The 19,181-nt window shown below is 54.0% G+C and overlaps 1 protein-coding gene across 1 annotated transcript in view; it reads right to left on the bottom strand.

The window, feature by feature from the left end:
• Window positions 1-1,735: 1,735 nt before the first annotated feature.
• TTLL8 (tubulin tyrosine ligase like 8) overlaps window positions 1,736-19,181 on the bottom strand; it is a 59,142-nt gene continuing 41,696 nt past the window's right edge. Inside the window, exons 14-15 of the mRNA XM_086711866.1 lie at window positions 5,069-5,313; window positions 1,736-1,896 (exon numbers count right to left, since the gene is read on the bottom strand). Of these exons, the coding sequence (XP_086567992.1) occupies window positions 1,736-1,896; window positions 5,069-5,313 (406 nt within the window). The remainder of the gene's footprint in view (window positions 1,897-5,068; window positions 5,314-19,181) is intronic.

Below are 19,181 nucleotides of genomic sequence, written 5' to 3'. Positions count from 1 at the left end.
GGGCACCATGCTCCGAGTGGGGGCATGTGAAGTGATAGACGGCTAGGGATCTGCCTGGAACCCCAACAGGGCACCCCAGGTTTGTAGGGGAGCTGACTCTGAGTGGCACCATCCCCAGGCTGGGCGCCCTGCACGGGTGGGCCCCTGGGATGGGGCAGCTGCACTGGCCCACATGCTCCATGAAGTGACCCAGGATGAAGGAGCCTCTGCCCCAAGGATAGCACCTGCCCATGAACATCGCCCAAGGCCGTGGTCCCTGCCCTCCCGCGACCCTGGCCCAGTCTCCAGAGCCCGCAACCCAGCCTCCCTCCATGCTGGGCCAGGGCCTCAACTCTGCCCCACCTGGTTTATAGCATGTACGGGTTGGGACTTCTGTGGTCCCTGCTGGGCTCTGGGCACCCCACCGCACGCTGCTGGTGAGGCAGAGCGAACAGAGATGGGGCTCCTATCCTATCGTGTGCTCCCCTGTGGCCGCGATGCCCAGGAGAGGGAGAGCCCGATGCCAGCCACTGTGCTGAGTAGCAGAGTGGCAGCAGGCTGGCATGTCTGGGGGTCACCGAGGAAGGCCAGGCATTGGTCTTCCCACTGTCCCTGGTCTAGCCCGCCTCCAGCACCTTCGGCCTCTGGGTCAGCCAGATGGGCTGAATCAGAAGAAAATGTGCTTCCCCAAGGGGCTCACGCTGCGTGGACTCAAGTGGGAACTGGGGTACCACATGACTTCAAGGGCACAGGCTTTCCTCGAGCGAGGCCATATGGCCACTCAGGCCCCAAGTCCCTGCTCTGTGGCTGCCCCAGGATGGGCCCACTTGCTAGGTGACCACGTGGCACCCCGAATGCGCCATCCCAGTGCCAAAGGGATGCAGGTGACCAGAAGTGGGTGGCGGATCCAACCGACCACATGCCATCGTGGTCGGGGGTGGGGGTGTGGAGAAGCACGCTGGGGATGCCCACCCCCCACCGCCCCCACTCCCTCCCTCCGCCCCCCCTCCCCCGCCGGGGCTCCTGTCTGGGGGCAAGGGCAGGCTATGGACTCTCTCCGTGTTCACAAAGTACTGGTCCTGGTTCTTCCTCACAAGCCCCACTGTTCCATGTAGGCTTGGGGGGGCTGAGACACCCAGCCTGGGCCCAGAGAGGATGCAGGGGCCCACCCTCCTAGGAGCCTCTGTAGCCGGAGTGGCCCCCTGATGACCAGATGGCCCAGAAGTCCAACTGTGGTTGTCTCTGAGGGGTCTGACCCAGGGAGGGCACCCCCTTCACGCCCCTCACTCGGCACCAGGTTGGTGCAAAGAACCTGGACCAGCACAGCGAGATTTTTGTTGAATAAATGAGCGAATAAATAACGCCTTCCCCGAGACCTCCGGCTGGGACACGGGGTGGGGGGAGGGGAGGCGGGGGGGGGCGCCTTCCAGCAAGGAGGGGCTCCAGAGGAGGGGGCTCCTTGGAGGAGCCCGGGACGCCAGGCGGCTGTTTGTGTTCTCTGCCCAGGGCGGCGCGGGGCGTCCTCCTCTGGCGGAGGAGGGGTACGTGGGTGTATGGATGTGGGGCGCAGGCGCCGCGATGGGGTGGGGGTCCGTAAGAAATACCATGCTAAAGTCGCACAATTTCGCTAAAATAGCTCCGTATACAAGGTCTCACATCTATGTGTCGGTTTCCAGACAAACCAGCCACGCTCTAGGGGCCGCGGGGCCAGGGCGCGTCTGTCCCATCCCAGTCCTCGGCGTCCTGGTCCTCGGCGTCACGGGGTCGACGCGCCGCCGCCCCGCCCGCCGCCCCAGGGCACGAAGGAGGCGCCCTGCAGGACCGCGGCGCAGAAGGAGCGGCAGCGCTTGCAGGGCCGGGCGGGCGGCAGCGAGCCGCGGCACACTAGGCAGGGCGCTGGGAGGGCCCTGGGCAGCCCTTGGGGAGAGAGAGAGGCCCTGAGACCGCGCCCACCTGCCCCGGCCACGCCTGCCCGCCGCCGGCCACGCCCGCCCGCCGAGCCCCCGGCCCTACGGCCGGGAAGTCACGCCCACCGCCCCGGAGCAGGCCCGCTGGCCCCAGAGACCTGTTGCCCTAAGACCGCGCCCTGGCCACACTCGTTGGTTGCTGACGCTGCTCCCTAGGGCGCGCCTACCTCATGGCCACCCTGGGCAAGGCCAGGGTCTAGTCCAGTCCCAGCGGCTCCCAAGTCCACCCACTTCCACACAGACCCCAACCTTCTCTCCCCGGCTTTCAGAAAACCCCAGACTTACACTCAAGGCCAAGGGGGCCGTGTCCAGGGGCATCCCTGGAGTGAAGGCTGTGGGGACTGGGGATTGTCCCCTTTGCCCTGCTCATCTGCCCTCACAACCCTCTGCCTGTTCTCTCCTCCCGAGGGGTGGGTGGTCCTAGCCAGGTAGACTAGGCGCCCGCCAAGCGGCCCTGGCCCTCCACCTGTAGGGAGGCAAGCAGAGGGCTTGCTCTAGAGGTCATGAGCACATTTAAAGTCCGTGGAGCCCACAGCCCCATTATCACCCATGACCCTGCTCCCCATAGCCAGCCTTGGTGTCCCTCCTTGGAGCAGGGCCCAGGAGCACCTGCCTAGTGCCCCTGGAATGTCCCGCAGCCCTTGCTTAGGAGGCCAGGGAGGAGCCTGCTTGTGAAGGGTGGAGGTTCCCGGGCCATGTGGGCATGGAGGGGGCCGTGGGAACCCCAGACCTCTGGCCCTCTTCCCCCGAACTCTCCCACTGGTGCCTGAAGAGGGGCCACTGTCTCCAGCTTGTCCTCTAGCCTCCTTAGTCCCCCCAGCCCTCCTCAGCACAGGCTGTGCCCAGAAGGACCCAGCTCCACTCGCCCTGGCAGGTCTGAGCTCAGACCCTGTCCCCTCTGGGCCTGGACCAAGATGGGCTGTGGGCACGCAATTGGGTGTCAAGAGGTGAGGGCCGGGTGGCAGCCACCCATGCCCACTGCCAGTGTCCTGGGTCAGGACCCGGAGCCCCGGGCAGCCCAGTGGCTGGAGGGGCTCCGAAGGGAGGCTGGGATGTTGGGGCCGGGGGTTGCCAGAGCTGACAGATGAGGCCTGGTCTCAGTGCTGCTGTTCTGCCCACTGGCTGCCTGGGGGTGGGGGCACTGGCCCCGCGGGGGAGCCGTCCACCTCACAGGCAGGCTGGTCTCTGTGCTGGCCCCCGCCCCCCGGACACCAGTGCGCTGGCCCAGGAGGCGGTGACCTTGTCGGGTGAGGGTGCTGTGGCCAGCAGGGCTGCGGACGGGTGGCCCGGCAGTGTCCGTGACAGGTGAGGGTGGGCAGGCTGGCCGTCTGGAGAGGTCATCCCCCTGTGCTGAAGCTGCTGCTTCGGGATAACCACACAGCTACTCTGACACCCCAGGATGGGGGAGGCCAGCAGGCAAGTGACATCGTGTGCCCTTCGTGGGGGGGCAGTCAAGGTCTCCAAGAAGCTGCAACCTTGGCCAGGCTCCCTCTGCCTTTGTCCTCCTGGCCTCCAGCCTTTGATCCGAGGTCGCCCCCAGGGGTCTGGCCAGCCTCTTTAGGGCGTGGGGTGGGCCTGGGCCAAGCTCCCTCTGCTCCCCCGCTGTGCTGAGGCCTGAGTCAGCCCTCGGGCTGCCCGTGGCCCAGAAGCCCAGCTGGCAAGCGTGCAGGGGCAGGGCAGGGCTCCCCAGGCTTTCCTGGCCTGGGGGCCAGGGCACTCCCCAGCCAGCAGCCGCCCAGCCCAGGAGTGCCATGGGCCGGGACGCCACGCCTATCAGAGCCACCCACCGCCAATGGCCGGTGCTGAGTCACTCCTCCAGGGGTCTGGGCGGGGTGGGTGGGAGCAGGGCCACCCAACCCCTATGCAAAGCAGCCGAGGGCTTCCTGGAGCCTCGAGCAGATACTGAGCCAGAGCCCGGGCACGATGCCACCCTGAGGGGCTGGGACAAGCCTGTCCCACAGGACACGCCAGGGCCTGCGTGGGGCACGAGGGTGTGAGAGGCGGGGGTGCAGGCAGGCACACTGGCCAAGGACAGCAGCTCTGCCCACCAACGCACCCCAGGGCCAAACAGAGCCCGCCCTGGGGCCAGAAGGGACAGAGGCCAGGCCAGCTTCAAGCCAAGGAGGACGGGGCCAGGGACTGGTAGCCAGAGGTGGGTGGAGGGAGTGGGATTTGGAAGGAGAGGCCTTGACCCTGAGCCCTGGGCCCGGCTGGGGGGAGGGCTAAGCAGCAGGACAGCCGCGCCTCAGGCATCTTGCAGGTGTGAAAGGGAAGGTGGGGGGCGCTGGATGGGGGTGCACTCAGGAACGGGTGGTCTGGGGTCCAGACCACCCTTGCGGTGGAAACCACCGGACCCAGGGCATAAAATATGAAAAGCATTTTCTTAAAAGCAACAAAACACTGGCAAAAAGCAAGGAATTATCTGAACAAGGCTGCGGGCAGGTGGGCCTTTCTTCTGGGGCTTTGCCAGCCAGGGTCACCAGGAGCCCAAGGTTCCAAGGCCTCATGGGGTGTGGAGGACAGAAGAGGGGTGAGAGACACCCACCCTAGGTGCAAAGGTGAACGAAAATATCCCGCCCTGCCCTGCCCTGCGCCCCGGGGACTTTGAGAGTGCCACGTGGTGCTGAGCAGTGCCGTGGAAATCCCAGAGGAAACGGACCCTGAGCTAGCCTCTGAACAGATTTTCATGACAACTTCTTGTCCCTGGGCTGGGGTGAGGGTGGGGTGAGGGTCCCAGAGCATCAGGCTTTGGACTTAAAACGAGCGGCCTTCCTGGGGGCAGCAGGGGCACCAGTCCCCAATCCCCACAAGTAATTTATTTTAAGAAAATGAGGCATTTGTAATAAAATGTGAGCGAGCCTCAGGAAGTGTATGAGAGCCTGACCCCAAACTTCAAGTGTGAGAATTACGGGCCATCAGCCTACAGACTGTGAGCTATGTAGCCACCAGGGAAGGAGGCAATGGCTTCGAGTTTCCCGTAACTGATTAGGGCACCAGTATGCAGATTAAGGAAGTCCCAGTTAGGAGGATAAAAAAGGACAGCACAGCTGGACGCGGCGGGCGGAACAGAGGGCTCTCCTGGGGCGGAACAGAGGGCTCTCCTGGGGAGGAAGGCAGCGAGCGAGGGTGGGGGGACCCCACGGCAGAGGAGGAGCCGTCTCTGGAGCGCCAGCCAGAAAGACCTCTGCGGCCCCAAAAGGAGGGTGCGCGTGCCGCCCCCAGGCCCCGCCCGAGGGACATTCTAGAGCTGACTTGAGCAGAGTCCATGTTGAAAGTCTGAGACGCGTGGAGGCATGAAGGGCGAGAGGAATGTACGTGGGTAGATACAGAAAGACCCAGACGGTGTAAGCAGTGATAAGAACAACACCTAGTGGGATTAAAATAAAGACAGGATTAAGCTGCAAGACGACAGCTGCAAGAAACCAGGGGTGTGGCACCTGCCGGGGGGAGGGTCACCGTTTGGGCTGGGCAGGGGTAGACGACGATTTTCTTAACTTCAGACTCTGGTAACTAGTAATTCGAGGCAGCCCCTGAAGGAGCAGAAATAGAGCGATCACCTCCAAACTGGAAGAAGGAACAGTTAAAGAAAAAAACAATCCAAGCAGGTAAGTGAAGTTGTCGGCCTCCAGGTTCCTGCCCGCTGTGCCCTCGGACCAGCAGGACGCCGTCACTTTGCACTCCCTAAGGCCTGCACTCCCGGCTTACCCATTCTGGAGGAAGCTGGCCGCCGTGTTCGGAGGCCCCGTGGCAAGGCGCTGAGGCCCCCAGCCGCGTGAGTGGGCCTTCGTGGAGGTGGGCCCGGCCTCCGTCAAGCCTGCGGATACAGCCCCCGCCAGCATCTGACCCCGTGAGAGAGACTGGGGGGCCAGCCCTGCACAGTTAGGCCCCCCTTGGATTCCTGACCCCCAGAAACTCACGGGATAGTGTTTGTTGCTTTAACTTTTTAAAAAACGTTTATTTTGAGAGAGAGAGAGAGAGAGAGAGAGAGAGAGAGAGAGACAGCAGGTGGGGGAGGGGTAAAGAAAGAGAGAGAGGCTCCCAAGCAGGCTTCCCACTGTCAGCGAAGAGCCCGACGAGGCTCGATCCCGTGAACTGTGAGATCACGACCCGAGCCGAAACCAAGAGTCAGACACTCAACCACTTAACCGACTTAGCCCCCCAGGGGCCTTGTTGCTTAACTTCTGGATTAGTCTGTTATGCAATAATAGATTACTACAGAATATACAGATACACGTGTGTAAATGATCACAGAAAACATCAATATTAAATGCATCACTTAAAAGAGTGTTGTCAATATCTGGATTAAAAAAAAACAAATTTTAGGGGCGCCTGGGTGGCTCAGTAGATTAAGCATCCAACTTCGGCTCAGGTATTGATCTTGCCGTTCCCGAGTTCAAGCCCCACCTCAGGCTCTGTGCTGACGGCTCAGAGCCTGGAGCCTGTTTCAGATCCTGTGTCTCCCTCTCTCTCTGCCCCTTTGCCACTCACAGTCGGTCTCTCTCAAAAGTAAACATTAAAAAAAATTAAAAAGTCAAATTTTATGCAGAGAAATAGGTAAAATATAAGGTTAGAGAATGGTTGAAAGGAAGAGATACACCAGGCAAATTCTAACCAAAATAAAATCAATCACAGTCCAAAAAATATAAAGCAAAAGTGGACAGAATTATGAGAGACAGATACGTTCCCCAAAATTCTTACTGTACTTTGCTTAGCAGTTGATAGAAAAAGCAGACCAAAAAAAAAAAAAAAAAAAAAAAACCAACTCGGTTAATAACACAAAAGATTTGAACAACACAATGAACAAACCTGATCCCACTTTACCCGACAATTGCAGGGTTCACATTATTTTTGAGCACTGAGCAGCACTGACAAAAAATGACCACACGAAGCAACTTACCACAAACGCCCAAGTATTGTAGTGAGACAGACCATAGTCTCTGGTCAAGATACAGTTACGCTAACAAGAAAACAAAAGCTAACTATAAAACCAGACGTTAACACATTGATAGGAAACCAATTTCTAAATAATGAAGGATTAAAGAAATAATTGTAATGGAGATCAGAAAATACTGAACCAAACAGTACAAAAAATACGATATTCAACAATTTTCAGATGCAGTTACAGTAGAAAATAAAGAGAAACAGATTCTTAAATGCATGTATTGAAAACAAACGTTGCAAATTAATGAGCCACCCATCCAGCTAAAGAAGTTACTAAAGGAACAAATCGGATAGTAAAGGTAAAAACAAAAGTAAGCAAAATGGGAAATACAAAGTTGAACAAAATACCGGTTCTCTGAAAAAGCCAAGTGAAAGCTGACAAAACCCTGACTGATGAGGGCAGGGGCGGGTAACCAGTGTCAGGAACAAAGGTGACAGTGGCATCATCCCGCTATAGACAGGAAGAGGCTGGGAAGGGGGAAGGTTTGTTTCACATTCCTGGATCCATCAGTGCCATTTGCCACATCAGCAGAATACTAAGATCATCTCAACAGAAGCAGGGAGATCACCTGATACATTGTGTGTCATTCATGAGGGAAGGGAGGGAGAAAGGGAAGAGGGAGGAAAGACAGAGGGAGGGAGGAGGGAGGGAGGAAGGAAGGAAGGAAAGAAGGAAGAGAGGGAGAAAGGGAGGAAGGAAGGGAGGAGGGAAGGAGGGAGGGAGGAGGGAAGGAGGAAGGAAGGGAGGGACAAAGGGAGGGACAAAGGGAGGAAGGAAGGAAAGGAAGGAAGGAAGGAGGGAGGGAGGAGGGAAGGAGGGAGGAAGGAATGAAGGAAGAAAGGGAGGAAGGAAGGGAGGAAGGAAGGGAGGGAGGAAGGGAGGGAGGAAGAAGGGAGGGAGAGAAGGAAGGAAGGAAGGAAAGGAAGGAAGGAAGGAGGGAGGGAGGAGGGAAGGAGGGAGGAAGGAATGAAGGAAGAAAGGGAGGAAGGAAGGGAGGGAGGAAGGGAGGGAGGAAGAAGGGAGGGAGAGAAGGAAGGAAGGGAGAGAGAAAGGAAGGAGGAAGGAAGGAAGGAAGGAAGGAAGGGGAGGAAGGAAGGAAGGGGAGGAAGGGGGAAGGAAGAAGGAAGGAAGGGGGGAGGAGGGAGGGAGGGAGGAAGGAAAGGAGGAAGGAAAGGGAGGAAGGGGGGAAGGGAGGAAGGAGGGAGGGAGGGAGGAAGCCAAGAGGGAGGGCGGGGGCAGGATGGAGGAAGGAGGGGAAGACCACTCAGCAAACAAGGGGGCGGCGGGAGCCGCGTCTGACTGACGTGACGAGGTGTGCATGGAGACTCCGCGGCCGGCACCCGGGTGGGTTCCCGCCCGCTGTCACTACCGGAGGTTCTCAGTGCAACGAGGCAAGAACGAGAAACAAAGGCCTAAAGGCGAGAAAGGAAGACACGGGGTGATGTGGTTCTGTGGAAAATCCAAAGGCATCTACAAACTACGAGAACCAAGAAGTGAATTTACCAGCACTTTGGGCTATAGTGTCGATGGACAAAAAAACAACGGAATATTCTATACCTTGGCGCAAGGAATTGGAAAATAACATTTAAAATGCCATTTGTAACACTTGCGAGTGGAATCTCAAAAGAAAAACGTCAAACTCCCAGAAACAGAGCAGAAAAGTGGCTGCCAGGGGCTGAGTGCGGGGGACACAGGGAGAGGCTGGTCAAAGGGTCCACACACAGATGACTACGGTCTGAGGACGTCGTGTAAGACACGGTGACTACAGCTGAGAACGCTGTATGGAATAACTGAAATTTGTCAGAGAGTAGATTTTATATATTCTCACCAAAAAAAAACAAAAAAAGATAAAAAAGCACCATTTATAAAAGAATCAAAATTTATAGAATACATTTATAAAAGTATCAAGAATATATCAAATACATCTGAGTAAGTTTGACTTAAAAACTCTGCACTAGGGGCGCCTGGGTGGCTCGGTCGGTTGAGCGTCCGACTTCGGCTCAGGTCATGATCTCACGGTCCGGGAGTTCGAGCCCCGTGTCGGGCTCTGGGCTGACAGCTCAGAGCCTGGAGCCTGTTTCGGATTCTGTGTCTCCCTCTCTCTCTGCCCCTCCCCTGCTCATGCTCTGTCTCTCTCTGTCTCAAAAATAAATAAACGTTAAAAAAAAAATTAAAAAAAAAAAACTGTGCTAAGACATCACAGAGGAAACCCAAGGAGCACGTAGGTGGCCTGGGACGCGTCACGCCTCACGCTGGACGTCTCCGTACCAAAATGACCTGCAGATTTGATGGAATCCCAGTCAAAAGCCCACCAGGTCTTTCTTGGAGCGATGCGCAAGCGGGTGGCCAAATTTATAGGAAAATTCAAAAGACAGAGAATAGCTTTCTTTTAAATGTTAAAATAAAGATTTTTGTAGAGAACACAACAAAACAAACCAGAAAAACCCAAAGACGCAGAACAGCCAGGGCAGCATTGAGGAGGAAATCGTGCGGGAGAACTTGCCCTCTCGCATTCCAGAACAGTTTTCCAAACTAGTGGAGACGGTGATGAAGCGTGGTGTTGGTACAAGGAAAGGTAAGCTGAAACAGAGCACAGCACAGAGGAGCCAGAATTCGTTCCGGAGAGTCTGTTTCTGATGAGGCGCCAAGCAGTTCAGGGCGGAGAAGCCAGCCCTTTCGGGAACGGCGCCGGGTCCGCTGGCCGTTGCTACGAAAACCACATGGACCTTGGCGCCTTCCCGCCCTGCGCGAAAATTAACTCAGGATGGATGACAGATCAAACTGTGAAGGTCAAAGCCACAGGGCTTCCAGAAGGAGCCACTGGAGAGCATCTCTACAACTTGGGCGTGGGCGAAGCCATTTCAGACGAGATGCCAAGGGCCCTGTCACAAAAGGAAAGGCTGACAAATTAGGCTCCGTGAAATACTTCTAGCCTTCAAACGGCATCACTAAGAAAGCGAAAGGGCAGGCCACTGACTCGGAGAAACGATTCTCAATACACAGACCCCTGAGAGCCTATATGAAAAGCGCCAAATAAATAATAAGGAGACAAACGACCTAATTTAAAAGTGGGCAGACGGCAGCCACGGGCACTTCACAAGGACGCCTGCAGAGCCAGCAAACACAGGGCGACATGTCCAGCGTGATTTGTCGTCAGGGGAACACAAATTAAAGCACGCCTACCAGAGTGGCCGCAAACCCAAGGGTCACGATACCGAGGTGGGCGAGGATGCGCGGCAGCCAGAACTCACGGACGCGGGAGGGAGCCCGGAATGTCGGGCCCACGGCGGGAAACGGGCGGTTTCTTCCAAAGCCAAGGGTGAGCCTCGCGGTGGCCGGCAAAGCAGGAGGACCGGCCTCTGGCGTCCACACAGACCGGCGCCCTCACGGCCGCGCCGAACGGGACGCAGGCCCCCCGCCGTCGCAGGCGCGGCGGGCGGACCCCCGGACCTCTGCGGGGACAGCGAGCGCACGACAGGCCGGGTGCGACAGGCGGTGTGAGCGCGCGGCGGGAAGCCATCCGTGCTGACCAGCGGGTAGCGGCTGTCGCCGACGGCCGGAGTACAGAACGGGGCGCAGGGGCTTCCCGCAGCGGGGACCCCTCACCCGGGCGGGGGTGGTGCAGGTGTCTGTGCAAGACCTGCTCTCACCGTGTGCATGCCGTGCCTCGAGAACGTGGTGTAAAAAGAGGTCCCGTTTGCTACGGCATTAAAGCCACCGATGCCTGGGGAAAGAACCCTGGCGAAGTACGTGCCAGACCCCTACCGCCAACACACAGAACACAGCCGAGAGGAGAAGCCTCAGTTAAAAGGAGCAGATCGTGATCGCGGTCTGAAAGACGCAATATGAGAAAGGCATCAGTTCTCCCCAGAGTGACCTGCAGATTCAAGGTGATCCCAGACAGAACCCCAGCAACTTCTCTCCCCTTCCTTCCTTCCCTCCTTCCTTCCCTCCCTCCTTCCTTCCTTCCTTCCTTCGGAGTCGACAGGCTGATTCTGAGATCTCTGCGGAAATGCAGGGGACCGAGAATAGCTCCTGAACACAATGTGCTTCCCGCCTGCTGGGGACCTGCCGTGGCCCAGGGTCGCGGTGCAGCGAAGGCTCCAGGCACACCGCTCGGTTGGCCGGCTGGCTGGGAACACAGACCTGCCGGGAGGACGAGGGGTCTCGTGGAGCTGGCCGGTGGCCCGGCTGGTGGCCCGGAAGCCCGGGGCTAGCCTGCACAGAGCCCTCCCGGCACAGCCGATCTGCCGCCCCGTGGCAGGGACACGCTGGCTTCTGTCCCGCGAGCCGGAGCCCTTGGCCGCGTGGGATGCTCACCGCGGACTCCTGGCTCACTCTGCGGTGCCCGGAACAGAGAGAAGCTCCGGACAGGTGGTGCTGGCCTGGGGACAGCTAGCGGGCGGTGGGGACGTGTCCTGTCCCGGAAGGGACACCTGTGCAAGGTGGCGGCAAAGCGTGAGGCTCGGCTGCGGTGACTCAGGAGGCAGAAGATCCCCTTGATCCGCTTGCGGCACCGGCAGGAGTGCTTGGGGGCAGCAAGCTGGGTTTCGGTCACCATCTGTGGAGGGGGCAGCAGACGCCGTGACAGGGACAGAGGGAAGTCTGTCGCCTCTTCGCTCTTGTATGTATTTATTTTTTTACAACCCTTTACAAAGGTAAAGACCACTCCTGGCCCACAGGCCACATGGAAACAGGCTGCGGTTTGCCGACCCCTGACCCAGCATGCGGTGGTGTGCCTTTTGTCGCCTTGGCAACCAGCAACAGGCGACTGTTGGGGTGTTCGGTGGCACCCCAGGCCGCCTACCACCCGTGTGGTACTGTGCAGTCAGTGCTGGGCCCGCGCCCTGCTTCCTCGCCCCCTCCGGGGGACGCGGCCATCTCCTCGCTGCTGGGCACGGAGCTTGCCCCAGGCCGCCGGGTCTCTGCACCCTCCGCTGGCAGCTGGGCCCCAGGAGGGCTTAGTTCTGGCTCTGCCACCCGGATTCTCCTGTGGGGGCGGCAGGGTCCTTGAGCACCAAAACAGGGTCCATCCCCAGTAGCCCTGGCCCTTCAGATGAATGTTCCAGAAGGGAGTAAGGGATGGTGGAAGAAAAGGAGAACTGATTTTGTGGCCATGGATGGGGGACAGGAGCATGCACCTGCGGGGAGCTCTTAGAGCCTGGAGGTGCAGGATGGGGCCGTCGGGTGCTGTCCGTCCTGCAGACCCGGCATGCAGCCCAGAGGCACCGTCTAGCAGCGGCTGTGACTGGGTCTGACCCGCCACTGGGTCTCCCACCTCCATCCGTGGGCTGTGAAACCAGCTGGGTTATGGCAGGCACGGCCACCAAGGTGTAGCGTCTCAGCCACACGGCCCATGTGGCACAGCCGAAGCAAGTTTAACAGCAAAGCCCAACTGGAGAGACCTGTGCTCTCCAGGCCGTGCGTGAAGGGTGGGAGCCGAGCGGACAGAAGCTTCTCCGGGGGCGTGGGGGGCTGCTTTTCAGCCCGTCTATTGCACCCCATGTTGGCAATGACATCAAAGATCAGAGGTCGGTCTCGACTCCGTCGTGTGGGTCTTGGTGAGTAACAGGTCTGCCACGGACTGTGCCCTGACTGTCCGAAATAAGACCCGCCAGTGCCCCCTGGGACCCACCGCACGCGAGTCCTGGGTGTGGAGGACACGGCTGAGGTCAGCGCCGCAGGCGGGCCTCTTCCCGCCACCTGGAGCCTGACGAAGGCAGCCTTGAACAAACACGTACCAGACAAGTTGAACGGATTTGGTGTCAGTCTCTGTCGGCCAGACTAATCTGAGCGGCCAGTAGAGTGGACACTCGTGTCAAAACTCGCCAGAGGCCGAGGACTGATGGGGGGGATTGTTGGGAGGGACGGTCCTCCACGGGTCATTTGAGCACCCTACACGCTTTGTTGGGTGTGCCAAGAATGCAAGGCCCTGATTGCCCTTTACCTGGGCCATTTCTCAGGGTCATGTTTGCAGTGAGCAGTCCTGAGGGATGAGATGGTCTCTCCCTCCAGACCGAGAGCAGGCTTGCTTACTGCTTGCTACTAAAGCAGCAGGGGTGCCTGGGTGGCTCAGCGGGCTCAGGTCATGATCTCACGCTCGGTGGGATCTAACCCCATGTGGGGCTCTGCGCTGACAGCACAGAGCCTGCTTGGGATTCTCTCTCTCCCTCTCTTTGCCCCTCCCCGACTCACTTGCACACGTGCATTCTGTCTCAAAATAAACAAACATTAAAAAAACCAAAGTGGCGGATTCCCCGAATCAGTGACACAACAAACACACTGTGTGCAGCACACACCTGGGCCATATCACATCATCTTCGTGGGACTGTCATAGACGTGCTGCTACCCGTGCTGTGCAGCGAATAATAATGTCCTTTGTCTCTGATCTAGGAATCTCATGTCTTCTGCCAGCATCCACGAAACAGCCACGGGCCAAGTGAATCCCAGACCAGATCTGTCTTTGTGGCTCATGGCTATCCGGAGGAAGGAGAGAGGATGTAGAATCCAGAAGATGTAGGGTCGTCACGTCTGGGACTTGGAGCCTGACACCGTGATTGGGACACTTTTGGAGCAGGAGGCGGTGAGCGTATCTTTTCTGTAGAAGGTAAGTGAATACTGGTGACCAAGACATTGGATTGTTGTACATTTGGCTATTGTTCAGAACATATTCACTCCTCTCCTCCTCCTCCTTCTTGTCGTAAGTGTCCTTCCTCGCCTACTGACTTGAGTCTGGCCGGTGCCATGTGTGCAGCTGTGATAGAAGCTTCCAGGTGCCTGCACGGTTTGGCTTGCTCTCTCACGCTGATACCACCTGAAGAAGACGCCCTGGGGAGCCACGGATCCCAGGAGGAGGAGACACATGGAGCAAATCTGAACCAACCTGCAGGCTGGAGCCCAGATCAGCGTTCCCCAGCTGAACCCAGCATTGCTGCAGCTGACCCGAAGACACGTGAAAAATAAATGCTTGCTGGATAAATGCCAACGGGGTAGGGGAGAAAGGTGCCTTTGCTATGTAGCGTGATTCCTGCAGGAACCTCATTAAAAAACCAGGGGCGCCTGGGGGGCTCCGTCGGTTAAGCGTCCGACTTTGGCTCAGGTCATGATCTCACGGTCTGTGGGTTCGAGCCCCACATCGGGCTCTGTGCTGACAGCTCGGAGCCTGGAGTTGCTTCGGATTCTGTGTCTCCCTCTCTCTCTGCCCCTCCCCTGCTTGCACTCTGTCTCTCAAAAGTAAATAAACATTAAAAAAAAAAAAAAAAAAAAGAGGGGCGCCTGGGTGGCGCAGTCGGTTAAGCGTCCGACTTCAGCCAGGTCACGATCTCGCGGTCCGTGAGTTCGAGCCCCGCGTCGGGCTCTGGGCTGACGGCTCAGAGCCTGGAGCCTGTTTCCGATTCTGTGTCTCCCTCTCTCTCTGCCCCTCGCCCGTTCATGCTCTGTCTCTCTCTGTCCCAAAAATAAATAAATGTTGAAAAAAAAAAAAAAAAGATTCTCTCTCCCTCTGCCCCTCTTCCCTGCTCGTGCTCTCTTTCTCTCAAAAAATAAAAATAAAATAAAAGTACAAAAGTAATTTCTACACCCAACGTGGGACTCAAAACCCTGAGATGGAGAGTCACATGGGCTACAGACTGAGCCACCCAGGTGCCTTGAAGATCTTTTTAATAGATAAACCCACCAAGGGACTTGAATCTGGACTATCTAGAGAACTCTTGCAAGCCGATAGGAGTAGAATAACCAAAAACATTGTCCAAATGCAAAAATGGCACTTCACCAGAGTATGTTCAAATGGAACATAAATAGGAAAAGGTGCCGAACTTCATTAGTCATCAGGGAAGGCAAACCGAAGCTACGATGTGAAGCCACGGCTCGTCTACAGAATGGCCCAAATCGAAAGACAACAGCTAGTGTTGGTAGGAGCACGGAGCCACTGGAATGCCCTCACGTCGTTGTGGATGTAAACTGGCACATTCGCTCTGGGAAATTCCTTAGGAGCGCCTGCCAAAGCTGAATCCAAGACTCCGCGTTCCATTGCGACGGAACGGAGTAGATGTGTGTTCTCCAGGCTGAAGAGCAGTCATAGCAGCGCTATTTGTAATCGTCTGAATCAGAAATGACGTAAATGCCAAGAAATAGTAGTGTGAACAAATTTTGGTTGAGAATGAATTTTAACTACACGTGAGAAAAAAAAAAATCCAGCCGTACGTCAAGTCCAACATCACACAAAGTTAAAAAACCAATTGATGTTATCGCTACTTTAACGGTACAAAGGAGAAAAAGCTGATGATAACTTCACAGATGCAAAAAACGGTTTTGAGAAAATTCATCACATACAATACAAATTTGAAAGAAATTAGAATAATTATAAAGAATTAGAGTAATAATTGGTAAGAATTCGAAACTTCTTTAACATGCTAGAGTGTCGATACATTTACATTTATAGCCATGACTTACAAAGACCTAGGAAAAACGTCATTATCAATGAGGAAATGTTAGAAACGTTCACTTTAAAATCAGGAATTCAAAAATAATACCCAATACTGTATAGGAAGTTCTAGCCAGGACAATACGACAAGACAAAGAAATTATAGACAAGGGTGGAATGGAAGGTATGAAGCTATTTGCACGTGATATAGAATTACTTACGTAGAAAACTCAGAATATACGTACGCATTTTTAGAAACCGTGAGAGAGTTTAGAAATGTGGCAGTATAGAAAATTAAAATATGAAAGGCAGTTACATCCTACACACCAGCAGCAAGCAATGAGAAAATTACACCACATGCAGCAGCAAGACTATCAGGGTACTAAGAATAACCCTAATGAAAGATGGACACAATCTCTATTGGGTACGTTGTGAAACTTAAAGAAGACATAAGTAAATGGAGAAATATATCACACTCATTGGTAGGAAGATAAGATTTCATTAATTTGTCAATTTCCCCCCAATTGATCTAGGGATTCAATGCAAATCCAATCAAAATCTCAATAGGATTTGTGGTGGAACTTGATAAAAACAACTATGATATTTATATAGAAGGGAATGAATCCAAGAAGGACCAGAACCCTTAGGAAGATGGGCAGAGAGGCAAATTGTCCCTCAGATGTGAAGACAGTACAACCTTGGGGGGGGGGGTGCAGATTCATCTGTGGAATAGAACAGACACTCCAGAGACAGACCCATGCATGTACAGAGTGAGATGTCAGTTCACAGTGGGAAAGAAAGGCATTTTTCAACAAATAAATGAAACAAAGTTGTTATTCCTATGGAGAAAGATAAAATTTTTCAAATAAATTTTTTTAATTAAAATTTTTTTAAATGTTTATTTATTTTTGAGAGAGAGAGAGAGAGAGAGTGTGTGGGAGGGGTAGAAAGAGAGGGAGACACAGAATCTGAAGCAGGCTCCAGGCCCGATGCAGGGCTCAAACTCATGAGCTGTGAGATCATGACCTGAGCCGAAATCAGACGCTCAACCGACTGAGCCACCCAGGCACCCCAAAGATAAAATTTGATTGTCACCACACCATAGTCAAACATCAACTCCAGATAGGTTAGGACTTATATGTCAAAGACAAAATTTGAAACTCTTAATAATAAATGTAGATAAATAATCTTTTAAACCTCACGGTAAGGAAAATTATCTTTTTTCTTTAAAAAATTTTATTTATTTCTTTTGAGAGAGAGAGAGAGAGAATGAGAGTAGGGGAGGAGCAAAGAGAGAGGGAGAGAGAGAATCCCAACCAGCCATCCAGGTTCCCTAAGGGGAAAGTTTCTTTCTTTCTTTCTTTCTTTGATGTTTATTTATTTTTAAGACAGAGAGAGCATGAACAGGGGAGGGTCAGAGAAAGAGGGAGACACAGAATCTGAAACAGGCTCCAGGCTCTGAGCCGTCAGCACAGAGACTGACACAGGGCTCGAACTCACGGACCGCGAGATCATGACCTGAGCCGAAGTCGGACGCTTAACCGACTGAGCCACCCAGGCTCCCCTGAGTTTCTCGAGACAAAAGTAGCACTGACTTTTAAAAATATATATTGATAGCTTTGGCCACATTAAAATTCACAGTTTTCATCAAAACATACCTTTAAAACACTGAAAATGCAGTTACAAACTGGGAGAAACTGTTCACAACAGACACTGCGAGCGTAACAACCCTACAGAAAAACAGGCAAAAGAGATGAACAGATATTTCCCAGAAGAGGAATTTACATAATTAACAAACGCACACTGAGATATTTAACACAACCAGTGAAATGTAAATCAAGATCACAACAAGACTGCTTTCTTAGGTCTATTTGGTTGGTGAAAATGAGCTAGCAATCCCGTTCAGAAGCATCTACTCACAACAAACACTCACTTGTGCACAAAGAGACACATGCAAGAATGTTCCAAGAGTCATCGACCACAACAGCGAAGCCTGGAAACGATCTAAATACACAACACAGGAACACGGAAGAATAATTGTGAGATAGTCGCACAAAGAAATGAGCTACAGTAAAGATTCAGCAGCACAGATGAATTTTAGCAATTTGATATTTGGTGAACGTGTAAGCGCGATGCCCTTCTTAAAGAAGTAAAAACAGCTTAAAATGAAAAATCTTTGAAGAATACCTATAGATGCAACAAAAGGAGAATGGTCCCCTCAGGGGTGATTCAGGAAGACAGGGGTGCCAGAGACGGGTGGGTGCAGATACTGTTTGGTTCTAAATATGTTTTTAAGACAATCTGAATAAGAATGGGCCATGTAAGGACAAACCATGAAACTATGCCATGAACCAAGGATTATGACCAACCAGAGCATATGCGCCTGAGACGCAATGAATGTACACAGTGCAATAAAGTAAGGAAAAGATACAAAAGGTATAATGATGGCAAGGAAAAAGAAAACTCTTCAGATGACATAACTGTGTATGTGAGCAATAATAATAGTCTTCAGATTATTCACAAGAAATAATATTATTCAGAGAAATAAACATAATCTTCAGATATATTAACAGAATTGATAGAAATGTTAGCCAGATGGCTGGATTAAAAAGAAATCAGTTCATAAAAATCAATTCCATTTCTATCAACCAGCCACAATCTGTAGAAAAAAACACAAATTTTAATACTACTTACACTAGAATCAAAAATAAAAACACATATAAGACTAAATCTAACTTTAAAAAAGTGCAAACAGGGGCGCCTGGGTGGCTCAGTTGGTTGAGCGTCCGACTTCGGCTCAGGTCACGATCTCGCGGTCTGTGAGTTCAAGCCCCACATCGGGCTCTGTGCTGACAGCTCGGAGCCCGGATCCTGCTTCGGATTCTTTGTTCTGTCTCTCTCTGCCCCTCCCCCGCTCATGCTCTGTCTCTCAGAAATAAATAAAATGTAAAAATCCTTTAAAGTTGTTTGTAAAACTTTTTTTGGTGCGTCTTGACAAGCTGGCTCTGTAACTGGTATGGAAGTAAAGGGGTCAAGAGTCCAGAAGAGCGGAGTCATTTCTGAGGAAGAAAAACAAGATCGTGGGACTTGCCTGACCAGCCCAGCGACGCCCTAGTGGGCTGCAGTAAGGAGGACATTGCGGCACTGGCCCAGGGCAGACGGACAGACCGACGGAGCTCACCAGAAAGTCCAGGGACACCGTCCGTGACAGCAGCAAGCTGCAGGTAGGTGGGGAGGGCCTTTCCAAAGTGGGGAGCCCCGTAAAACTGCGATCAAACCCATCTCACACCACACGCCAAATCAACTCCAGGAGCATTAAAGACCGAAATGCACGAGCAAGTGGCACTTACAGAAGAAGCCGCCACCGGGGCCTGTCTTCAAGAGCTCAGGGTAAGGGTACCAGCCACAAAAATCACCAACTGTAGAGGAAAAGGTTGACCAGCTTGGGTTTATCAAAATCAAGGTGGTTCTGCATGTCATAAGGAAGCAAAAAGACAAATCACAAAGTGGGGACAGTATTTGCAACAGTCAACGGAAAAGGAGAATCCAGAATAGATGTCACTCCTCCAAGTCGAGAAGAAAGAGACCCTTCCGGAAGAAGAGTCTACGGACAATTGGACGGAAGGCTCAGGTGGGTACTTCTCAGGAGGGGAAACACGCCTGAAAATGGGCCATCTGACTGGTAAGCAGCAAAATGCAAATGAGCGCCATCGCGCTGTCTCCAGAGGCGAACACGAAGACGCATGCTGACACCAAGTGTCGGCAGCAGCAGGAGGCACGGCCCCGGTGTGAATGCAGTCAGAGTGCAGCCCCTTTGGCCGTGCTCATAAGGCCCAGTGTACCGGGTTCAAGACCCCCTCCCCATGAGCTC

This window comes from Puma concolor, chromosome B4 (assembly GCF_028749965.1).
Source record: "Puma concolor isolate L17-30 chromosome B4, mPumCon1.1.hap2, whole genome shotgun sequence".
NCBI classification, from domain to species: Eukaryota; Metazoa; Chordata; class Mammalia; order Carnivora; family Felidae; genus Puma; species Puma concolor.
The sequence above is the reverse complement of the archived record's forward strand: the minus strand, read 5'-3'. Positions and strand labels throughout refer to the sequence as shown.